Source organism: Baudoinia panamericana (assembly GCF_000338955.1).
Source record: "Baudoinia panamericana UAMH 10762 unplaced genomic scaffold BAUCOscaffold_4, whole genome shotgun sequence".
Lineage (NCBI taxonomy): Eukaryota > Fungi > Ascomycota > Dothideomycetes > Mycosphaerellales > Teratosphaeriaceae > Baudoinia > Baudoinia panamericana.
This window is the reverse complement of record NW_006911260.1, coordinates 1,536,159-1,558,195: the sequence shown is the minus strand read 5'-3', so window position 1 is coordinate 1,558,195 and position 22,037 is coordinate 1,536,159. Positions and strand designations below refer to the sequence as shown.

The window sequence follows — 22,037 nt, the reverse complement described above, 5'->3', positions numbered from 1 at the left end:
CGGCTTGACGCGTGCATTCCGCGAAACGTGGCTCTCGACCGACGTCATGACATTCGTCCTCGCGTCCTCCGTGCCTGCCCTAAGGAGTATACTAGTAGAGCTACAGTCAGTATGGAACAACTTTCCATTCCTTCCCTTCATCAATCCAATGCAATCCCTCCGTAGCACCTTCACCCGCACCATCACCAAGCCACGCTTCACCCCTGCATTCTCCTGTTCCCAAGTCCGCACCATGGCCTCCAACGACGTCGGTGAGCTCAAGATTGAGTCAACCAACATCAAGACCGCCCCTGGCGTCTCCCTCGACTCCCACCAACAGACCCTCGTTGGCTCCGTCCTCGACCTCTTCGCTGGCCGCCCATCCCTCGCCAAGCTGGCGCTATGGAAGGATGATGCCGTCTTCACCGACCCGCTAACCATCGCCGAGGGCCGTAAGCAGTACTCGGCGCAGTGGTACGGTCTACAGACTGCGTTCAGCGAGATCGAGCGACTAGGCCATGAGGTGAAGAGCAACGGTAACCCGATCACGATGGATTTGGATACGCGGTATGTTATCAAGGGAATTGGAAAGGAGCAGAAGATCCACAGCTTGGTGGAGATCTACCACGAGGGTGGGAAGATTACGAAGGTGGCTGATAAGTGTATGTCTTGGTCGTCCCGCCACATTGGGCCGGAGAGTGTGAAGGCTAATGTCATGTTATAGGGGACGGCAAGCTGCCCGACAGCACCATCAGCAATGTGAGTTCTTTCTGGATGTTAATAAACCCTTTTTGGTGGCTTCACTACGGCGAGAGCTGGGTTTTCTACGCCTGGAGCTTCACATGGGAGACGCCGGTCTGAAGGGTGAGCTGGACCGCTCCGATACCAGCTCTTGGCCAATATACTATCCTTTCAACCTCAAATCGCTTTACTAACGAATGCGATGCAGGCTTTCCGTCACCTCAACTCCGTCACTGTGCCCCAGATGGTCAGCGTGCCAAAGAACGCCGAGGAGGATGCCAAGAAGGGCAACCAATAGAAAGTTCATGCCATAGACCCATCATGTCCAATGGGGGGCATTTGCCTGAGCCACCAAAAATGTAGCAATTGGAGAATGAACGTGTATCAATAGCATTGTACCATGGGGCACAAAAGTGTTACAACACCCGACTGTGTCGTTCTCAACAATATACCACAAACGGGCTATCACCTGCCTAATTTGTTCCCAAAACATGTCACCCATTTCGTTGGTAAAGCAGTGAGAACATCAACGTGCAGCACATCGACTCGCTTTCGCATTCGCGTTCTGTCATTCAGCCCCTAGTGGAAGAAGCCAAGAATCTCAGCCTGACTGTGAGAACGCGTCGGCAGAACTCGAGTTGCACTACGACCTGTCTATGGCGAAGGATTTGAGGCCCGCAATACAAAGGCGTTAAGCCGAGCGAAACTACGTCGCAGCTAACGGCGTTCTTGCTGACGGCATTGGGTACATGTCTGCACAGCCCACTCGCAGGTGGTGATATCGGGATGAAGTCCGCTTGTAGGAATCGGAGACGGCATATATTCACGTTGCGATTCCACTGCAGCGAAGGCAGCAGCATTATTGCGGAGACAAGTGGGTACGTTTTGTGAGGAGCGGGACAACGGTGTCCGCTTTGCTTCCTTCCTGCCGTTCAGTCCCCATTCACCTCCTGGTTGATGCATAACCATGATGCGCTGCGAGATGTAGGAGCCACGAGTGACATGTATTTCAGGCTCAGCGCATCGGTTGAGCAGGCAGTCGCTGGCCGTACGACAGAACAACCAGACGAATGTTCGAATGAATCTACTGCTAACCTCACGGCGTCGGACAAGATGATGTGAGACCGTGGTGGCTGAGGCACAAGCCGCGTAGCGTGTCCACGACTCGTGCCGTACGGCCACTCCCGTGCATACGAGCGAGCCAATAAGATGGAACATACAGCCTCCACTCTCCTAGAATACCTTGAAAGCCCAAGCCGCCTTGCGGTGTTGCTGCAGTTGACCATAAACGACGCCATTACAGATGCAAAGAATCTGGGTGCCTGGGGAATTCGACTCCGTAGCTGTGATGCTGGACCGAGCGAGCCAATGGCATGTACGTGCGAAATCGTCGCAGCATTGTATGTGGGTTGACAATGCCGCCCTTGTGAAACGGCCGTACAAAGGCAGAGGTAGGTATATATCACTGCTTCGTGCGCTGTTGTTGTTGTGCTGCACATCCGCATCGCGCTCTTCCTCAAGCTCACCACAGGTGACTGCGAATCTCTGCACTCCAGCCTCACCTTGACCTCACCGAAACAGTCTCGCACAAGGTCCGTAGAGCAAGACATCAGCATGGCAATCGATCCTTACGCCGGTTGTAACCTCGACATCCCTTCTGACCTCTGCACACTGGAGACCTGCTGTCTTGCACAAAGCAACTTCCTCTATCTGCCCAACTATGGTGCCAATCTATTCTTCACGATCTTCTTCGCGGTGTTCATCGTCCCACAGCTCGGACTCGGCATCTTCTACAAGACATGGGGCTTCATGGCGGGCATGGGCATCGGTCTGGTTCTGGAGGTGGTAGGCTACGGCGCTCGAATCATGATCCATAACAACCCTTTCAACGGCGATGGGTTTTTGATGTGAGCATCACTTTACTTTGTACCATGGCTGAATGCTAACGAGAGGTAGATACCTGATCACACTCACCATTGCACCCGTCTTCATCTCCGCCGCCATCTATCTCTGCCTGACACGAACAGTCGTGTTGTATGGACAGTCCAACTCCAGGCTATCACCACGAACAATTGCCATCGGCTTCATGACGTCCGACTTCCTCTCCCTCCTTCTCCAGGCTATCGGCGGTGCGATCGCAGACACAGCAGACAACCACCAAGACTCCAAGAAAGGTATCGATATCATGATTGCCGGTCTCTTCCTTCAAGCTCTAAGCCTGGCAGCCTTCCTCGTCGTGGTAGCGGACTTTGCCCTCTGCTGCCGACGAGGCACACTGGATGAGAATCCGGCGAAGAAGCAAGCTCGTGGCCGCATGCTGTTCAAAGTTTTCCTGGCAAGCCTAATGCTTGCAACTGTTGTGGTTCTCATTCGATCGATTTTCCGCGTTGCTGAGCTTTGGGGGGGCTTTAACGGCAGCCTCTGGAACGACGAAACCGATTTCTTGGTGTTGGATGGCGCTATGCTTGCGATTGCTACGATTTGTTTGACTGCATTTCATCCTGGCCTGGCCTTTGGTGATCAGTGGCACGCTGCGAACTGGTCCTTCAAGTCCAAGAAGACTGTCTCTGAAGTGGCATACAAGGAGGACCGCGAATTATCTTCGTTGTGATGTACCTTGACACGCGAGTCTTTACAGTCGGGACCAGACATTGAGAGGGCACGGATCATCGGACTTAGCGAGGCGTTATGGGGTTGTTGATAGAGGTCTTACAGATTTAGTGTACGGGGATAACCATGGGAAGCACAGCATACACGATTTCAGTGCCTCTTTTATTTCACCGGCGTGAATACCGAAGCATGTTTGATAAATCTGTACCGCGAACCTGGGATGCGCGTGTTCGACTGAGGGCTCTCCGTTACCAGTTTAATGCGGAGATCTGGTTTCTCTCTGGAGCTGGTGCATCGTATGTTCTCCCTAGACATTATTGGCGGTACGTTTACCATTCGAGGGCGAGGTGCGGCGTTTCGGGTTGAGTAAACCGTATATGATAATCAAGAAACACCTTCACGATTACATACGGCCATAGGTCGCAGAGAACAGAGGATCCCGTCCGCTCTCCTGTACTTAAGCTGCGAACCGGTGGATTAGTACTGCGGTGGGTGACCACGTGGGAATACCCGCTGCTGTATGTTTTGTTTTGATCTTGGTCTTCACAGATAAATGTGGGTGTCGCAGGCGGCGTAGGCGGAAGATAGGAGAAGACAAAGATACCAGAGTGCAATTCAGACACAAACAGGGGTTCCCAGAGATACCGGACGGAGACGATCTGCGGCGGGTGTCCAGGTTTTGCTGTACAATTAGACACATCTCTTGTACGATGCGATAAAAGTCCTATACACAACGTGAAGGAAGCCACAAGACATTATCTCGCGCTCGCAGTAGGCCTGCTACTGTGCCATCGTCCTTCAGCTCCTAGTCCTACATGCATTGCCGTGCTGTTTCTGTTCAAAGGCGTGGAAGCCCAAGCGCTTCGATTCCCACCATTCTTGTTCACATAATAACTCATCACCCCATCCATAGGCACCTCCACAGGTACCAACTCAGGTCGGGATTGCAAGTCGTTATTATAGGCGTTTGATCCTGTCTTCGACCGCTGTTTGCGTCCAGGGACACCAGGTTGCCTACCGTGTTGCTGCTTGGGTTCGTGCTGTGGATCATCGTCCAACGACGTGATGGTATTTGTATTGGCGCGCTTCACTTCCCCGGTAACGGCCTGGAATTCCTTGCGATCCTTCGAGATTTGCGCGCGTAGGTAATGCTGGCCATTCTCCGTCTGGAGATTCTCCATCACGGGCACACGCTCCGTATAGGCAAATCGCTCCGGGTGTGGCGAGTCCAGCGGTCGCACCCCGGGGTCAAGACACGCCTCGTCGCCCATTGCCAGGATTTGGACAATGTCTAAACTTTCACCCGGCGGGATTTTGTTCGGATGCGAAGGTGTCACACAATCCATATCCACCTCCTTCCGCAAGACGTGATCGATGTCCACGGCGCTGAAGTACGCACAGCTCTGCGGTAGGTCATCGATACCCATCTGCTGGCTGAACATCGCGCGCGTCCAGACATTGGCGACTTGCAGGGCCATGGCGGTTCGATACTTGTCCTCCCCTTTCGCAAGATAGCGGATCTCATCGTGCACCGTCAGCGCCAAGCGAGCGTTGATGTTGTAGCGTCGGCACAGGTACTCCATGCTAACGATGAGCAGATGCAAGTAATCAACACCACTCGACTGAATAGCCCAATTAATTCGACTCGTTAAAAAGCCGCCTTTGCTTAAGAAACGACGCATAAGCGCTTCAGTTATACCCGCGCCAAGGACAGGAGTGCGAGGGCGTTCTTGCTCCGCAAAGTCCTCGAGTCGGTTGAACACTAGCGATTCGGTGCCTCCATACCAGAATTTGCGTTCGCGGAAGATTTTCGCGCCAGCCTTGGTGCCCTTGGTCTCAACGTACAGCTTCTTCGCAATGTCGTTGGCTTGGTCCTCACTCAGACTGGGGTTGAAGCGGCGCAGCAGGCCCTGGGCGAATTTCAAGCCTGCGCCATAGATGCGGCCGTAGTTGAACACTTTTGCATCGTTACGGGAGATGCCAAGGATCTTCGCAGTACGTGAGTGCAGGTCCGTACCTGCAGCCTTGTTGCCTTCGAGCGTCATGAAGCCGATGGCATTACCGCCGTGCAGCTTGAAGCTGGCATCCCCGACAAGCGATGCGATCCAAAGCTCCTGACTGTCTACGTCGGCGCCTACAAAGGCGTAGCCGGGTGGCGCAGTGATCATGCTTTTGAGTTCTGATCCAACGCGGTTCTTCTTCGCGTTTGACGCCGTTAGCCACGTGTTCTCAACTGCCCGGCGGGTGATAGTCCCCATCGGTATGACTTGCGGCAGAATGAAGCCTTGCTCATCGCTGCCATTTTCAACACCTGGCACATCTTGCTCATACACGACCATCTGACTTCTTATGCGATCCCGCGCGCTGATCCAGTACGAGCACGATGCGTTCATCTCGAGCGCCTCGCGCGCATATTCGTACTCAGAGCCAAGCGTGCCATTCTCGAAGAACTGCAGATAGCCCTTAGCAAGCGGCGTCGCACATCGCGCACTCGGTCCGTTCGCATGCGGTAACTTAAAGTATATGTGATTGAAGTCATTCTTGAGCTGCGGACTTTCTTCTTCGTTCATGTCGCATTCAGTCATGGAGCTTCCGCGGTACTTCTGAGCCTCTCCGGGAAGCACTCGAAATGTCCAACCGTATTTGTCGGACCAAACGAGCGGATGCCCGTCCCAAGCGAGCTTGAGCAAGAGAGGTGCGATCCGCGTGCGCACTGTTAGGTTCACGGACGAGTCGTTATTGTTGAATAGCTCTTTGTACCAATTTGGCATTCCGGGCTTCTTCTGCCGTGCTGCCGGTCGTGGCGGGTCGTCCTTCTTCTTACCCTTGACCATGCGCACTTCCTGGCCGCCCCAGTCCAGCTGTCGCAGCCATGGATCTTTTTGATAAACATTTGGTGATGCCTTCTGCTTCAATGCCGTCTCTGCCAAACTACTCAAGCGCTCTTCGACGGCAGATGAAAGACGTTGGAAGGTTGCTTCAGCATTTGCAATGTACGCCTCCCACCCGTTATTGACTGGCAATATCTCACTCGACAGATGTCTCAGTGCCGCAAAGGACACTGGATGAGGACACGTGTCTAGGAAGACAGGGAAGACGGCCTTGTACACCTTGTGTGTTACCTCGACATCAGCCGCGCAGTAGTCCATAAGCTCGTCAAGCTTCTCAACCACGCCGTCTCGGTCAAGCTCACCAAACCACTCGCGCTTCGCCTTGTCAATCGTGATACCGCAGTGAAACTTCGCTACATCACGGAGACTGTTGGCGGATGAGCGGCCGACCCAAAGCTCTTCTTCATCTTCCATGCCCTCTTCCGCATTAAGCAGCGTAGACAGGCCAGCCGACTCCTCTTCTTGCGCATACCGATCCTGTCTCTCTCGCTGCTTGCGTGCCTTCGTCCAGCCGGGTCGTTGCCGGCTGCACATCCCATTGACAGCGACGTGCAAGCTCATCGTGTCCAAGAAGAAATTGCGCGATTGGTCCAGACTGTACTCCTCAGCTATGCGAGCTCGATCGTAGCCGATATTGTGTCCTACGACAATGCGCGGCTCTTTGGGGTTGCCCAGCGGTATAAGATGCCGGTCACTGTCACTTTCGCCAAGCAGCCACGGTGACAACCAAGCATACCAGTGGGTCGCGGAGACGGCGCAAGCCATGGCCGGAAAACTTGTCTCGCGCCACATCACCTCGATATCGAAGGTTAGCAAATCAGCATCCGGGACGTTGATCGCTTCCCAGTTGCCGTCCGCATGATATTTTGTCCATCCGCTTCTTCTCTGCCATCGCCTGGGCTTGGGCGGAGGAGAAGCACGCGCATACTTCCGGGCCATGGTCAAGTACTTATCTGCGCTGTCCATTCCTAACCGGTAGAAGTGCTCGTCCAGCGTCGCACCCTGCAAGTCCGGAAGATCGAATGCGATGGGCTCGACGGTCTCGTTCTGCTTTCCAAGTAGTTCATGTTGCGCAAGGTGCCTCTTCGATAAGTTGACCAAGTCCGGGTCGGCTGGAGAAGCCGGCCTATGTGATCGTGCCGGAAAGAGCTGTGAGTGGACGTGCTCGGAGACATGTTGCACGCCGATGTCGTTGAACCTTGCTCGAGACGGTACTGACAAGCTCCGCGACCGTGACGGTGGTGTGCACTCTGGCTCCGCGACCACCTGAGCGGCCGCGGTGGCGTATCGTCCTTGCTCAGACGACCATTTAGGGGCATGAGCTGGGCGGATGCGGAGCAGCGATGTTTGCTCCGTGCGCTCAAAGACGTCCACCAAGTGGCGACTACAGCGCGATCGCATGGTGCTTTTCGCTCTTATCACTACCAACTCATGATACACGTACAGTGTAGGAGGTAATAAGGATGTCGTGGTTGGCATCGCGTCATAGAGAAGCTTCGGTCTAGCGTGTTCGACTTTCCCTCAGCCCTACCCCATGCGCCATGCGCTTGCTCGGGCCGAGATGCGAGTAATTTGGGGCAACAGAGGCGACATTGCTTTGCGTCTCGAGCACTCTTGCCTTCTCGCTGACCGTACACCCTTACGTGAAAGCTGCATCTCATTGCTCTAAGTTGAGCTATGAGCTCGAGCGAGTCAGGTCTATTGCCCGGTCCATCGTATGCGCCTCAACGGACGTGGAACCTTCCGCAGAATGATTGGGGCTTCGACGAGTTGCCGGTGAATTGGTGAGCTTTGTCGCAACTGTTTGCAGCGTGTTGTAGGCCATGCGCTCATCTGTGAATTAGGTCTGGCTTTGACGAGGTGTCGCTGCCGGAGGATGAGCGGAATAACGGTAACTCCATCACACCTGACCTTGCCGACGCCGACTTTCTACACCGCGCGACACTCTATGACAGGTGGGTTCCGGGGCCGGCGTCGGAGGATCTTATGGGCAATGTCGGCTCGTCACTAGCGGAGAGGCATGTCTCACCGGACAACAACGTACACATAATCCCCGATCGTCCTCGCTCCCTCCATTACCGCCCGTCCACCCCACGTGCACGAACCGAGAGTGTGCGCGCATACCCTGACTCGACACAATCCTCTGGCTATATACCGAGTGAATCAGTCCACTCTATCCCGGACGACGAATATTTTCCTCAGTCTGCTCTCCGCAGCACAGTCAGCAGAGATCAGATCAGCGACGACGACATGCCGCTAAGCACTCGCCAGCGACGCCGCGGCAGCTTCGTCGACCTGACAAATGAGGCTACTTCGCCTCCCACTCTCAATCGACGCCGGACACAGCCTCGCAGCCTCAAGCGCGCCGCAGAAGATGCGATCGCAGAAAGCAGCGGCCCGGCCAAGCGCACACGCCCAGCTTCGGTGATCGAAGAACTGGATCTGACCAACGAAAACCCGTCGGCAGAGGACGAGCTTCTCGCTCACCAACAAGCCGCCACCGTCGCCGCTCAACAAGCGTCCGAAGCATCTGGCGGCCCGCAGAAGATTGGCAAAAGGCAGTGCATCATTTGCATGGAGAACTATACGAACATGACCGCGACGCATTGCGGGCATGTGTACTGTCACGAGTGTCTGACACAAGCGCTAAAGGCTGGTGAGAGGGCGGGCGAGCGGAAGACCGGCACTTGTCCGGTTTGCAGGAAGAGTGTCAAGAGACCGAAGGATGGAAAGCCAGGGCAGATGATATCGATCAATTTCATGAAGAAGAGTGCGTTTGAGGGCAAGGGAAGGCAAGGTAGGTGAGGGGGTGAGCCTGTCCGCCTGTCCGCTTGTTCTTCATGTCGGCGGAGAACGGTACTAAGGACGTTCCAAAAAATTCTCATGGATACGATAACGGCTTTTTGGGTCACCAAAACAATTATCAGCAAGCGTCCCGGCGAGCTACGGCCGTACTCATGTTCTGTGTAATTTCGTACTTCTCGTTTATGTAAGCTGGGAAGACTTCTTCCCAAAACTACCGGGACGCTGCTTCTCGCCTGTCGCTTTGACATCACCTCGCGCCTACGAACGAGCTCCGCTCGTCTCGCGTTCTTCGAGCGTTAACCGACGTCACTAACCTAATGAGCTTTCTCGCGACAAGTAAGCAGCTCTTTAGACGGCCATTGAGCCTGGGAATAGTTGTTGTAGGCGTTGCAAGTCTCCTCTTGTACTTCTTTGCTGATAAACCATCCTTGAAGCCCGCTACTGTTGGCAAGATGCATATTGAATCCATCCCTATGTGTATGTGCTTACCGTACAGCTAGCTATAGGTCAAGCTGGCCACCTTGATGGACTAGCTAATTGAGGTATGCAGGGGAGGGTAGTGGAAACAACTATGCGTATCTCGTGACCGACGACAAGACTAAGGATGCTGTGATTATTGATCCTGCCAACCCTTCTGAGTGCGTCTTGCCGATATGCTCGACAAATATCCGCTAACATGACACAGAGTCCTGCCTCACATTAAGAAAGCCGTGGACAGCGGCGTCAATCTGAAGAGTATCGTCAACACTCACCAGTCAGTACTCTCCTTCCGAAGATGTCAATCCATGCTAACAACGGCCAGTCACCATGACCATGCTGGCGGCAATGCCGAGATGGTACGCAAATAGTCTGCTGTTTGTTGCAATAACGTCGCTAATGCAGACGTAGCTCAAGTCATACTCCGTGCCCGTCATTGGCGGCAGAGACTGTGCCAAAGTGACCAAGACTCCTAGCCACGGCGAGACGTTTACGGTCGGCGAAAGCATCAAGGTTAAAGCATTACATACGCCGTGTCACACGCAAGACAGTATCTGCTACCTCTTTGAGGATGGTAACGATCGAGCTGTTTTTACTGGCGATACACTGTTCATCGGAGGCGAGTGCTGTTCAATGACGCCAATTAGTGAGTTGGATTGCTAATGGTATCTCAGGCTGCGGTCGTTTCTTCGAAGGTACCGCAGAGGAGATGGACAAGGCGCTCAACAAGACGCTTGCTGCACTACCAGACGACACGAGAGTATACGTAAGTCTCAGGATGTCAGAACATGCCAGTTCGCCTTATTGACCACTGTCAGCCTGGTCATGAGTACACAAAGGGCAACGTCAAATTCGCGGTAAAAGTAGCGCAAAGCGAACCCATTAAGAAGCTGGAGTCTTTCGCCAACTCCAACAAGCAGACGCAGGGCAAGTTCACCATTGGCGATGAGAAGGTGCGTCGAGTCCTGTTTGCGATGCGAGCTACCTAACATATGCTGACAACTGGTTTACAGCAACACAACGTCTTTATGCGACTAGATGTAGGTTATCTTCCACGGTTCGGAAGTTGAAGCTGTGCTAATACCTGGCAGGATCCGACTGTACAGAAGTTCACAGGCAAGACGGAGCGTGTCGATGTGATGGCGGCACTCCGGGAGGCGAAGAACAACTCGTAGATATTGTAATATACAATCCCTCCATCCATCTCCAGCCAAAAATGCAAGGTACTTTCAGCCGCCCCCGTGCTTGTGCACCGAGGTGTGCATTTTGTTCCATGCGGTTCCAGCGCATGAGCTTCGTTCGAAAGATGAGTCGATCGTGGTCGAATCATTGTTGATATCTGACTCGATCTCACAAGGCTGAGTCGGAGGGGTTCGCTGCTTCGCCTGCCCCGCCTGATCGAGTGTGGGGTGAGATGGCAGAGTCATGCATTGAGTCTACTAAGGCGATCCCATCTATATATCGCCACCAAAGCCTAGCATCTCCATTTCGTTCAGCAATGGTACCTCGAATACGGATCTAGTCGCACCTGAGATACGATCGATCCCAACGCTACGATATCCGAGATGACGACCAGAGCGGAACGCTATAAGCAAGCTCCACAATCAGCGAGTGAAAGAAGAGCTGGGGAGTCTGTAGGTGCAGTCTTCTAGCAATCAGGAGCGGATGACTGACGAGGGGACATCGCAGGCTCTTAGCGACTTCGCCGACTATGTGCAGCAGCAGCAGGCCCTACGGAAAGTGCCCATCACGACCGCGACTAACGGGTCCGCCAATGGCGCGCCGATCAAGCATGAGCATGCCGAACTCGACATCCTTGACACCCTAGATCTCGCAGACGATAGGCCGAAAGTCAGGTTAAAACAGCTGCTCCTTGACGATTCTGCCACGAAAGACGACAGCATCAAGCAATTGAGGGACATCATCCAAGACCGATTAGACGAAGGGCATGGCGAGTGCTTGTTCGATGTCGGATTGGAAGACGATGGCGACACACAGCTGTTGACGGAGGCGGAATGGGACGCCGCGCTTGCACGACTACGAAGCTTGTTGGGAACGCTCAAAGCGGACTACAGGACGCTTATGACGAAGAACGTGCCTAACAGCGAGGTAGACGTTGGCAACGAGCTGAAGAAAGAGCGAGGGTGCATAGGGAAGTTCTTACTACGAAGACAGCCGGAAGACGTCGACGATACCATCGAGACGCGGATAGCCGTCGTTGGCAATGTCGATGCTGGCAAGAGCACTCTACTTGGCGTGCTTGTTAAGGGCGGGCTGGACGACGGCAGAGGCAAGATGCGAGTCAACCTCTTCCGACATAAGCATGAGATCGAGTCCGGCAGGACTAGCTCTGTGGGCATGGAGATTATGGGCTTCGACACGAAGGGTGAGGTTGTCGTGTCCGGCGTCCCAGGACGGAAGCTCAGCTGGGAGGAGATAGGCAAACGCTCCGCGAAGGTTATCTCCTTCACGGACCTTGCAGGTCACGAGCGATACCTGCGAACCACCGTCTTCGGCTTGTTGAGCAGTGAGCCAAACTACTGCTTACTAATGGTTGCGGCGAACAACGGCTTGATCGGCATGTCGAAAGAGCACCTCGGCATTGCCTTGGCGCTCAATGTGCCGGTCATGGTGGTGGTCACCAAAATCGACATCTGTCCGCCCAATATCTTGCAGCAGACGCTCACCCAGCTGACAAAGATTCTGAAATCGCCGGGAGCGCGAAAGATACCGATCTTCATCAAGAATCGAGAGGAGTGCGTCAATACAGCTACTCAGTTTGTCAGCCAAAGGATATGTCCCATCTTCCAGGTCTCGAACGTGACAGGCGAAAGTCTGGACCTTGTGCGAGAGTTCCTGAACATCCTACCACATCACGGAAAGTACGATGTCGATGCGCCTTTCGAGTTCCATGTTAATGATACATTCTCCGTGCCGTTCGTCGGCACCGTCGTCTCCGGAGTGGTCAAGTCAGGGGTCGTACATGCTGGAGACACCGTGCTTGTTGGACCGGACAGTCTAGGCCAGTTCACAACGACCACAATCAGGTCGATCGAACGGAAACGGATACCAGTACCAGCATGCTCAGCAGGTCAAAGCGCGTCTTTCGCACTACGCAGAGTACGAAGAAAGGACGTCCGGAAAGGCATGGTCGTCTTACTGGCCAAATCCGAAGCTAATCCAAACGCTCCGCTGTCCCAGCCCAAGGTCTTCCGCGAGTTCGTTGCAGAGGTGCTCATCTTATCGCACGCTACGACCATCCGGACGAAATACCAAGCCATGCTGCATGTGGGACCGGTCAGTCAGACCTGCGCCATCATAGACATTGACCGAGCGTACATCCGCACCGGTGACAGGGCGACAGTGGCGTTCCGATTCGTGCAAAGACCGGAGTTCCTGGCTGTTGGCGATCGAATATTGTTCAGAGAAGGCAGGACCAAAGGTTTAGGTATCGTGAAGCAAGTAGGCTATGATCCAGCAAAGCCGCTGAATCCGGAGTTGGCGAAGGAGAGGGAGCAACTGGAGGCTAACGGGCACCAGACCGAGAAGTCTGCCGCTCCAAAGACAGTGGCGACATGACAATTCTGCGCTTGAATTGATGTCGCCTAACAGCCTGTGTATTGCCGTTGGCTGACGATGTTGGAGGTCTTACCAGGCTCTACTTCTTGAGCACTTGCTTTGCGACCCTGCGCTCGGTCTCCTCCAGTAGCTTCGTCACGCTCATCCACCGGTCCTTCTCTCCGGGTCCAGTTAGCACCACCTTGTACTCCTTGCGGCGCCGTCAGCAACGTTCTTACGTTCTTCGATCATCTTGAGCGCACTTTATGAACGCTGGCCGACTTGGGATCAGTGGCCACAAGCGAAGCGAAATGCATAAGACCGCTCGGTGCTTGCGCGGTGATCACCTTCAAATCATGCTCTCGCGGGAACAAAACCTCGGCATTAGCTTCACACGCTGTCAGCCATGGCATGCTTCGGTGGTTCGCTCCTTTAGATTGTTGCGAGTCATGAGTCGCGCCACCTACCGACAGTCTGCGCGATGGTGTCCGCAATCGTGCCGGTCTCAGAAGTGCGCTCAGCGCTAAGTCGCGATGCCATTGTCGGAAGCGCACTCAAGGCGGACAAGGTCTAGCATCTTCATGGTAGATGCGAGTTCTACAGAAGTGCTGTGTGGACTGCTGTGGGCCGTCCAATGACATCAATCGGACGACAATGCTCTTAAAGTCCAGAAGAGGATAAGGCTGTGCTTACATACTCTTGCTCTAGCCGGAAGTAACTGGCGTAAGACAGCGAGCAGAGTCTCGGCGCTCCTCCCGCTGCACTTTACAGCCTCTCTCCTATTGCCTCCTCGCGCCCTGGTTCGCTTTGGGAATTCACCACGTTCAGAGGCGTTCATAGCCACAGAGAGCAGATCTTGTAGCCTTATGCGGCGGGCATTTACCTGGAGTCGAAGATGTTCATGTCCTTTCAACGAACCGAAACCGCTGAATGGCCAGTCAATATGAAGGCTGCAGCCGAGCATCCTTCCGCTGTCGCGTTCGTTGGTATTGGGCTACAGTGAATTAGCATTCGACATTAGGGAACTGGGGCAGTGTTGTGCAAGCCGCTCATCGGGCGGGGTCGTCAACCCATCCGCATTCCCATAACTAGCTGAAGCATCGCTCTCTTATATTGCCAAACGTTCGCAAACGTGTCGGCTCCAGAGGACCGAAGCGTAGTTGGTGAGCTGCATACCGGGATGTTTTCCACAGTGCTTGAACTCACAGCGACATTTGGATTTCTTCGTCTCGCACAATGCGTGCCAGAGACATCATGTTACTGGCCCGACCACTCTCCGGCGTACAACCAAACTCCGTGCAATGCTCAGGCATCGGTTAGTTGGTGCTGCTACTTCACTGACATATGCTTGAGCAATGGGATGTGCTTGCAGCAAAGCAATGTCTACACGAACAGGCTAGGGCGAGGAAGCTGCACTGATAGTACCTGGAGTTCTCCGGCTTGTCCGCAATATTGCGCAGACGGTGAGTTGAACTATATTTGCAGCAGAATGCCTGAAACTGTCACTAAGACCCACTGACACTGTTGCGGTGAAAGTCGCGCCAGGTAGTTCAACGGGCATCTATTTAGCCTACGACACCCTCAACGGCGCCTTTTGTTGTGGGAGAAACTACAACCAAACCACAGGCCAATGCATGACCGGGACGCAAGGCTCGAAAGCGCCCTTCAATATCTCACCTGGTGAAGTGATATACAACAGGGCGAACGGGGCGCTATTAACGCCAAACCCGACGGAGACGTCGGCGCCTTCTGCAGCGTTCGTTCTGCAGAACTCTACTGCAACCGTCACCGCATCAGCAACGTCATGCACCACGGCGTCGGCCGGGAGCTCCAGCGTTGCAACGATAGCAGCTGCGATCTCTGTACCACTTGGTGTCTTGCTACTCGCAGCACTGGCAGCAGTAGCCTTGCTCCTTGGCCAGAACAGGAAGTTACGAAGAGGGCGGTCGCAGCAGGCTGTTGATCACGCCACACCCAACATGACTGCGCACACGCCTTCCACCCTGGTATCGCCGTACGAGTACAAGCAACAATCGCAGCCTTCGAACGTGGTGCAGCCGTATCAATACAAGCAGCCACCACATTGGAGTCAGCAGGTGCCCATAAATGAGGCGCCGACGGAGAGGGAGAGGGTTGAAATGAACGACGGCGTGCGCGAGGCTCCATATGGCAAATGAGTTGCAAGAGATACTCCTATGATCGTAATAGCTGATGTTGAGCACCACTTGTGATGAATGCACGTGTCTTGGTTTCATGAATGTGCCACGGTAGTTTGAATCGATGATTCTCCACTGAAAGTCTGCCCGCAGTCTGGGGCAGCGTTACCCAACACCACCTGCGCAGGCAACGGTACATCATACACCCTACAAAGCTAACAACTGCCACTACTGAACGACACAGTCTCTAATCCAATAATTTTTATTCTCCTGAGTCAAGTGTCATACACTTCCTACGATCATGAATCGATTGTTCGGCGCAAAGAGCAGCGCACCTAAACCTACACTCAACAGCGCAATCGCTAACGTGAGGCTCGCGAACTCTTGCAAGCACTCAGCCTTCTGACAACTTGCAGGTGGACTCACGAATCGAATCAATAGACGTCAAGCTTGCGAAACTCACAGCCGAACTCAGCACATATCAACAGCGTCTGAGCCGCATGCGAGATGGACCTGGCAAGTCGGCTGTCAAGCAGAAAGCGATCAAAGTCCTACAACAGCGCAAGATGTACGAAAGCCAGAAGGACCAGCTTACGCAGCAAAGCTGGAATATGGAGCAAGCAGGCATGATGCAGGACAACCTCAAGAACACCATGGCTACGGTGGATGCGATGAAGACGACGCAGAAGGAGCTCAAGAAGCAGTATGGTAAGGTGGACATCAATAAGATCGAGCGAATGCAGGATGAGATGGCGGATTTGATGGAGATGGGCAACGATATCCAGGAGAGCATTAGTCGGAGTTATGATGTACCGGAGGATGTGGATGAGGCGGAGTTGGATGCCGAGTTGGAGGCGCTGGGCGAAGAGGTCGATTTGGGAGCGGAGGGGATGGGAGAGGGAGAGATGCCGGGCTTCTTGACGGAGAGTGCGGGTCCGCCGCAGTTCATTGACGAGGCGCCGGAGCAAAACAAGACGAAGGAGGCGGCTACGTAACTGTCTAATTATCACGATCAGGCACTAAGAAGGCGTCACGAAGTCAAAAAGGCCATCATATTACTGGATACCAGCTATGCTGCACAAACTTCGAGCTCATCTGCTGAGCATGCTACGAGAAGCACATCACCACCAGCGCCAACGCTAAAGCCAAAGTTACATGATCATCACCCATTATCCAGCTTGCCATTCGAGGTCTGCCCCTGCTCGGGAACGCTACTCCCTGAAGCGCTCGAGATGACAGTCATTGCCCGCAGTGGGGACCGTGGAGGCGCAGGGACGATTGTCGTACCCTGACCGCGAGGTGCTGGTGTGAGATCGCCGGCTCGCGGCGGATTCGACGTCCTACTCGGCGAGGAAATGATAGTCGGGGACGACGCTCCACCTGCGCCCAAAGGGCTGCTGCTCTCCACTCGTGGCGCCAGACGACTTGCGGGACGACTTGTAGAGCTCGGCTGACCGCTAGCTGGTACTTTGGGTAGCTGCTGCGCTGCTGAACTACTCTGCTGCGTGAGCAGCTCAGGACTCCACATCCTTCCACTGCCTCTCGGCTGCGCAGGAATGACTATGACAGGTACATCCTCGTCAGGCCTGCGCCCAGAGTACCTGTCACGCATGCGCTCACTAGTCTCTGCAGCCAAGACGCCGAGCCGATTCTTGACATCCCATCGAGAGAAGTTGTGCGATGGGGTTGCTGCTCGTCTTGAAGCTGCCTCTCCGGCTGCACGCCGTGCTTGCTGAACTTCGGCTGGGGGCGACGCACGCTTACGCTTGAAAGGATTCGCAACGCTGTGCCATTTGCTGTGGTCTTGGTGGTGAGTGGCAGTGCCAGCTTCATTCACGTCTTGTGGTTGGTGTAGCTTAGCTTGTGGCGCTGTATCACTGGATCGCTGAACACTGCCCAGCGTTTGAGGTTCCGCAATATCATCACTGGCGTCTCCGTCGACTCTGCGTCGTACAGGCTGTGGTGCGTCGGCTCCAGTATCGTACCGCACAACGTAAACCGTGGAAGCGGCGCTGGTGGTGTCTGCTCGACTAACAGGACTCGCCACCGGTGCAGGCACTGCAGGCTGTCCTAACGCCGCTTGCTGGGCGTTTGTGACATTTCCAGGCTTTGGCAAGGTACCAAAAGCTACCTTGAGGTTTCCACTCGCGGTCGCACTAGGGTCGTGAATTGCTCCATTGATCGTTCCAGACTGGTCCTTACCGTCCCCCCGCTGCCGTCGAAACCGTTGCGCAAGACCACTGATCCCGGCCTCAAGTGCACTGGCCTTTGGTGGACTGGCCCCATCCGAGCCACCACCGCGTCGGAAGCGATTTCGACCGCGACGTCTCTGGGTAAGAATAGCCTCCTCACTCTCCGTGACTTCTAGCATCTCGTCCCCATCGAAGATCTCGCGCCCCAGAATACCGTCCTTCTTCTCGTCGCGTTCCAACGCCTCAATTCGCTCAACCCACTCCCAGACCACGACACTCGCAGCCGCGGCGCCAACCCAGCGGAAATAGTCACCCCAGCCTGCCACATCTTGGTTCGAGACATCAGTGACGAAGAACACGACAGGCGTAAGGACTGCAATGAGTGAAAGCAGTGCAATGACGCATATACTCTTCATTCTGGGATGATAGAACGCATAGCGGCGCTTTGTCAAAGCATAGTAAATCACCCATGCTGCGTAAAGTAAGCTCAGTGCAAGCTCGAAGAGGTAAGACAGAGCCGGTATAGCATCCACGAAATGACCAGGCCGACTCGTACTGCCGATCAGAAATGAGTTTAAGCAGGAGAAGACGGAATCGAATATGATAAGCGCAAAGCCGATCCACTTAATCAACACTTTCTCCTTGTGGCGTGGAAACAGTCGGATTAGTGTCTGCACCTGCGCAAGCCAGAGAAAGACGTCGGATATGGCCCGCGTCACACGCACTTCCTGGGAGCCCAGAACTTCGTCGCGTAGAGCACTCGCATCCAGAAAGCCATTCTCGTACTGATGCTGTGCCGTTCTGAAGGTATCCGCTGTCGCTATGGTCAATGATATGGCCACAGTCAACGTCGCCACTTTCTGCAGCCATGGTCGTGAGCCAACACCAATGAGACTGGAGCCTCCTCCGCTAGCACCACCAATTATGCCATGCCCGCCACCGAAGCCGCTGTTTGTGCCGGTACTCCCAATGAAACTGGTCCGCGGCGTAATGACGAGCATTACCATGAGTATCCATGCTATGACCGTCGTCGCCGCTATGACGTACGTCTGCGGAGTGGTTGAGGCGTAGAAGGGATCCTTCACGCCGCCAATAGATGAGATACCTTCGTTGGTTCGGCCTGTGCATTCAGGTTGGAAAACGGCGTTGGTGGTAAGCGTGATCACGGAGTCGGACGCAAGGGACAGTATCCCGTTGACGGGAAGAGTGAAAGGGGTGCAATGGATGTAGTGAGTTGAGCTGGTCTGAGTTGGGAAGTTCCATAGCTGTCGCGCGGTAAGCGTTGCATATTGCGGCATTGCCGGGCGGCTCGTGTGCGATATGTGTCAACGAGGGTATGTGTCTGGGTGGATCATGTTGGTGAGAACACCCGTCCTTTCCGTTGGACTGCCGACACGGTAGAGTATCACAGGCATTCGTTGGGTGAACGATGTGTAAGGTGGGCGATGAGGCCGGCGCAGAGACGGAACCTTCAGCCCCGTTTCTCCACCCTGCAGCGATCGCCTTCAAGGATTTAGTCTCTCACGTGGGGAAGGGGTCCTCCTCAGCAGCTTGACGACATTAAGCTCACCTCGACTAGTATGTGACAGTAGACAACTTATCCAACATTCTCCCACAGTAAGTGTCGAGACCGTTATAGAATTAACACATACTACCCTCTTCTCGCTTTCCAAAGATGGGATCAGCTCTCAACCTTTCCTTGACTACGATTGATTCTGACGTGATACAACATGTGACGAAGACTTCATCTGGGTGTACAGTGAGAAGTTATAGCCATGATACAGGCTCTGGTCCCGTCCTTTGTATGGTACATGGCTACCCGCAGAGTTCTTATATGTACATTCTGTCATTCTCCCAACCAGCCCGAGCTGAACGAAGTAGGTGGCGGCACGTTGTCCCAATGCTGAAGGATAAGTTCTCCATGTTCGCTCCGGAACTTCCAGGTTATGGCATCAGCTCTCTTCCTGCCAAATCCGACAAGCGGACCGTTGGCGGCATTTTAATGGAAGCGCTGCAGTCTGTCTTCGGCAAGGAGCGGTCCATCATCTGGTGCAGTCACGATCGGGGTGCACGGGTGGGTCATCGACTTGCTGTCGACAACAAGCCTGAGCATAAGATCATTGCGGCTATCTTCATGGACATCGTTCCCACAGCCGAGCAATGGCGCGTATTCGCAAATCCTGCCGGTATGTAGCTGTTGAGCCTACAATATCATGGGCACTAATGACGTACTACGTCCAATAGCAGCAGTTGCCTATTATCACTGGCCTTTTCTTGCGGGACCTACAGCTCCGCAGTTGATCGAAGCAATGGGCGGCCGTGTCTACTGCCAGGATAATCTGAATCGCTCGAAAGGCGCGAATGAGGCCGGTGCGGCTCGACTCCGTGAGAATGACGCTGTAGACCATTACTGCACTCTGTTTGACAAAGCCGAAACCATTAGCGGAAGCTGTGCTGATTACGCTGCCGGCGCGTTCGAAGACGTGGTGGAACAAGAAAAGGATCAACAGGCAGGTAGGAAGGTGACCGTACCAACAATGGTCATATACTCCAAGAAGAACCTGGGCAGAATGCATGATGTGGAAGGTGTGTGGAAGAAGTGGGTGGACGGTGACTTGCGAGGGGAAGCTATTCCGAACGGTTATGGGCACTACTTACCGGAAGAGTGTCCGGAGGAAGTAGCTAAGCTGGTACTCGACTTTGCTGGCAACTATGCAAAACAATAGACACATGGATACAATGCGAAGTCTGCACTACTGAACTCCACCAGTCTTCTCAGTAGCTAGTACATCTAACCACGACTTCAGAGAATTGCGGAATTAGCATGCTTACCAAACGCACATCTGCACCCAGATGCATTGATCGGTATCGACTGCATGTTATACGATCGCTGTGGATTTGGGATTATGCCATAAGCTTGCAGGCTCCTTAGAGACATCATTCGCAACATTGTAGGCTCATCGGTCGTCCCAGCAGCTTGTACGCCTGCTACGGCTTTAGGAAGTGCGTCAGTTGCGCAAACGATTTATAGAGTATCAGACTGGCCAGAGCTTGTGTTCGCTGCAAAATGTTGACATTAACTGACTTTACCACTAATCCATAGAATAGCTCGCGGTGCAAAGCTTGCGTCTATTCGCCAAAGTGCCTACATCATACATTCTCATGGTACACAAACGCTGCCCGAACAAGCCAACATGCTTCGCAGCAACATTCCATTGCTGGGTACTTAGTCCCGGAAATGCCCAAAGTGACCGAGGATTGGCGAGAAGCTCTCAAAGCTGTTGTCGTCGATGATAGAAGACCTAAAGGTCCGTGGTGAGGCCGAGGCTGTTGACCAAGTCGAGGATGGTAACTTCGACGGTCAAGAGGAGGCTGTCAAGCAGCTCCGTAACAGACGAGGAATCGTTAAGGTCGCAGTTGCTCAGGGTGGATGTGACATCGGCGCTACCTAGGCCTAGGCCGCTGAGGAGCGAAGTGGCGTCTGAAAGGTCGGTGAGGTCGAGTGCAGAGAGGAGCTCTTCAACCGTGCTGAGATCAGTGAGATCGAGGGAGCTAAGGAGGGAAGAGAGGTCGAGCAGGTCAAGAACGTCGAGGTCGCTGGTCACGCTGCTTAGGTCGAGCAGGCCACGCTCGATAATGGAGTCGACCGTGTCGCTCGTCACCTCTAGGTCGTCGAGATTGACGAGGGAATCGACATTGACGCCAAGACCACTGATGGTGACGACGCTATCGCCGCGCTTCTTGTTGGTAGAAGAGGTGAGGACTGAGCCACTGAGGGCGGTGTCCTCAAGGGTAGTAAGGTCGAAGCCCAGGACCGTGAGATCCTCAGAGGTGCGGCGGAAGAATGGAAGGGCGGTGGCGGCGCTGAAGGCCAAGCTGAGGATGAGGAACTGCATCTTGATTGGGTGGTGGTTGTAAGGTTCGGAAAGGATGGTTGACTGTTTAGTAAAGACTGTGTTGAATGAGTGACTTTTTTGGAAAGAGTGACTGGACTGAAGATGCAGATGCTTGTTGATGATCGGGGAAAGATGATTTCAGCATGCGATATGGCATACTTATAACGTAGCTGCTCTCTCGGGCTCCGAAGCATCAACAGAAGTCACCGTGATTCTCATCCCCTTCTTGTATCCACTGTTCAACGGGCTTGCAACAGTTGATGGCTTGTAGCTATACTCGTCGTCGTCAGCTTGACAGCTTGCCCGAAGTAGTTGGAACGCATCCTGTTATCGTCCAGATACAGCTGTGCTGGCGTCGATCATACAGTGTTGGAAAGTGATCGTCAACCAGGAGATGAAAGTGTGAACCGTTGCTTTTCCCTTCTCATCACCACTGACCTCCTGCCTAACTCCGTAGTGGAGACACATTCTACAGTAGTAGGGACGTGCCGACTGGTAGCGGCCCTTGTCCACATCCGCCCATTCCCGCAATGTGGTGTATTGCTTGTGGCGCTCGACAGCGAAACAAGCCTTCGCAGATCTCCATCAAGTCGCCGTTGAGAAGGCTCCACCGATTTACTTACACAGGACATATCTCGGGCCTAGGCGGGGCATTTGGCTGACTCTTGAGGTGTACTCTGAGGGTCAGGCATGCCAGAGACCTTAGGATAGCAACAGACCTTGCATGTCTGG

General features: G+C 53.9%; 11 protein-coding genes across 11 annotated transcripts; 8 read left to right on the top strand and 3 right to left on the bottom strand.

The window, feature by feature from the left end:
* Window positions 1-232: 232 nt before the first annotated feature.
* On the top strand, window positions 233-1,018 carry BAUCODRAFT_66485 (uncharacterized protein; the record flags this gene model as incomplete). Its single annotated transcript, XM_007676411.1, has 3 exons — window positions 233-641; window positions 704-738; window positions 929-1,018. 3 exons carry the CDS (start codon window positions 233-235, stop codon window positions 1,016-1,018), a joined length of 534 nt encoding a protein of 177 aa, XP_007674601.1.
* A 991-nt stretch (window positions 1,019-2,009) lies between these two features.
* BAUCODRAFT_87156 (uncharacterized protein) lies at window positions 2,010-3,559 on the top strand. The gene is made up of 2 exons (XM_007676522.1): window positions 2,010-2,627; window positions 2,677-3,559. The coding sequence occupies exons 1-2, from the start codon at window positions 2,335-2,337 to the stop codon at window positions 3,329-3,331; spliced, it is 948 nt and encodes a 315-aa protein (XP_007674712.1). The 5' UTR covers window positions 2,010-2,334; the 3' UTR covers window positions 3,332-3,559.
* A 251-nt stretch (window positions 3,560-3,810) lies between these two features.
* On the bottom strand, window positions 3,811-7,707 carry BAUCODRAFT_32533 (uncharacterized protein). Its single transcript, XM_007676316.1, has one exon. It carries the CDS (start codon window positions 7,698-7,700, stop codon window positions 4,086-4,088), a length of 3,615 nt encoding a protein of 1,204 aa, XP_007674506.1. The 5' UTR covers window positions 7,701-7,707; the 3' UTR covers window positions 3,811-4,085.
* Window positions 7,708-7,718: 11 nt separating this feature from the next.
* On the top strand, window positions 7,719-9,149 carry BAUCODRAFT_427975 (uncharacterized protein). Its single transcript, XM_007676887.1, has one exon. The coding sequence runs from the start codon at window positions 8,208-8,210 to the stop codon at window positions 9,024-9,026; it is 819 nt and encodes a 272-aa protein (XP_007675077.1). The 5' UTR covers window positions 7,719-8,207; the 3' UTR covers window positions 9,027-9,149.
* A 36-nt stretch (window positions 9,150-9,185) lies between these two features.
* On the top strand, window positions 9,186-10,755 carry BAUCODRAFT_427890 (uncharacterized protein). Its single transcript, XM_007676886.1, has 8 exons — window positions 9,186-9,503; window positions 9,577-9,664; window positions 9,712-9,862; window positions 9,915-10,122; window positions 10,178-10,269; window positions 10,322-10,456; window positions 10,517-10,543; window positions 10,595-10,755. The coding sequence occupies exons 1-8, from the start codon at window positions 9,344-9,346 to the stop codon at window positions 10,676-10,678; spliced, it is 945 nt and encodes a 314-aa protein (XP_007675076.1). The 5' UTR covers window positions 9,186-9,343; the 3' UTR covers window positions 10,679-10,755.
* Window positions 10,756-10,817: 62 nt separating this feature from the next.
* BAUCODRAFT_138223 (uncharacterized protein) lies at window positions 10,818-13,576 on the top strand. The gene is made up of 2 exons (XM_007676885.1): window positions 10,818-11,137; window positions 11,193-13,576. The coding sequence occupies exons 1-2, from the start codon at window positions 11,069-11,071 to the stop codon at window positions 13,080-13,082; spliced, it is 1,959 nt and encodes a 652-aa protein (XP_007675075.1). The 5' UTR covers window positions 10,818-11,068; the 3' UTR covers window positions 13,083-13,576.
* Window positions 13,577-14,241: 665 nt separating this feature from the next.
* Window positions 14,242-15,238, top strand: BAUCODRAFT_121349 (uncharacterized protein; the record flags this gene model as incomplete). The annotated part of the gene is made up of 2 exons (XM_007676884.1): window positions 14,242-14,524; window positions 14,598-15,238. 2 exons carry the CDS (start codon window positions 14,242-14,244, stop codon window positions 15,236-15,238), a joined length of 924 nt encoding a protein of 307 aa, XP_007675074.1.
* A 280-nt stretch (window positions 15,239-15,518) lies between these two features.
* BAUCODRAFT_66204 (uncharacterized protein) lies at window positions 15,519-16,212 on the top strand (the record flags this gene model as incomplete). The annotated part of the gene is made up of 2 exons (XM_007676389.1): window positions 15,519-15,584; window positions 15,634-16,212. 2 exons carry the CDS (start codon window positions 15,519-15,521, stop codon window positions 16,210-16,212), a joined length of 645 nt encoding a protein of 214 aa, XP_007674579.1.
* A 1,490-nt stretch (window positions 16,213-17,702) lies between these two features.
* On the bottom strand, window positions 17,703-18,707 carry BAUCODRAFT_66905 (uncharacterized protein; the record flags this gene model as incomplete). Its single annotated transcript, XM_007676445.1, has 1 exon — window positions 17,703-18,707. A coding segment is annotated over one exon (1,005 nt), but the record flags the coding sequence as incomplete, so codon positions are not given.
* Window positions 18,708-19,018: 311 nt separating this feature from the next.
* BAUCODRAFT_32526 (uncharacterized protein) lies at window positions 19,019-20,171 on the top strand. The gene is made up of 2 exons (XM_007676315.1): window positions 19,019-19,595; window positions 19,654-20,171. Exons 1-2 carry the CDS (start codon window positions 19,085-19,087, stop codon window positions 20,133-20,135), a joined length of 993 nt encoding a protein of 330 aa, XP_007674505.1. The 5' UTR covers window positions 19,019-19,084; the 3' UTR covers window positions 20,136-20,171.
* Window positions 20,172-20,711: 540 nt separating this feature from the next.
* Window positions 20,712-21,305, bottom strand: BAUCODRAFT_121345 (uncharacterized protein; the record flags this gene model as incomplete). The annotated part of the gene is made up of 1 exon (XM_007676883.1): window positions 20,712-21,305. The coding sequence occupies one exon, from the start codon at window positions 21,303-21,305 to the stop codon at window positions 20,712-20,714; it is 594 nt and encodes a 197-aa protein (XP_007675073.1).
* Between the last annotated feature and the right edge of the window lie 732 nt (window positions 21,306-22,037).

Coding starts and splice junctions, on each gene's coding strand:
- BAUCODRAFT_32533 (XM_007676316.1), bottom strand. CDS start 7,700: ATGCCAACCACGACATCCTTATTACCTCCTACACTGTACGTGTATCAT.
- BAUCODRAFT_427975 (XM_007676887.1), top strand. CDS start 8,208: ATGGGCAATGTCGGCTCGTCACTAGCGGAGAGGCATGTCTCACCGGAC.
- BAUCODRAFT_87156 (XM_007676522.1), top strand. CDS start 2,335: ATGGCAATCGATCCTTACGCCGGTTGTAACCTCGACATCCCTTCTGAC. Junction 2,628..2,676: donor AACGGCGATGGGTTTTTGAT/GTGAGCATCACT, acceptor AACGAGAGGTAG/ATACCTGATCACACTCACCA.
- BAUCODRAFT_427890 (XM_007676886.1), top strand. CDS start 9,344: ATGAGCTTTCTCGCGACAAGTAAGCAGCTCTTTAGACGGCCATTGAGC. Junction 10,270..10,321: donor CAGACGACACGAGAGTATAC/GTAAGTCTCAGG, acceptor GACCACTGTCAG/CCTGGTCATGAGTACACAAA. Junction 10,457..10,516: donor TCACCATTGGCGATGAGAAG/GTGCGTCGAGTC, acceptor ACTGGTTTACAG/CAACACAACGTCTTTATGCG.
- BAUCODRAFT_32526 (XM_007676315.1), top strand. CDS start 19,085: ATGGGATCAGCTCTCAACCTTTCCTTGACTACGATTGATTCTGACGTG. Junction 19,596..19,653: donor CGTATTCGCAAATCCTGCCG/GTATGTAGCTGT, acceptor TACGTCCAATAG/CAGCAGTTGCCTATTATCAC.
- BAUCODRAFT_138223 (XM_007676885.1), top strand. CDS start 11,069: ATGACGACCAGAGCGGAACGCTATAAGCAAGCTCCACAATCAGCGAGT. Junction 11,138..11,192: donor AAAGAAGAGCTGGGGAGTCT/GTAGGTGCAGTC, acceptor GGGACATCGCAG/GCTCTTAGCGACTTCGCCGA.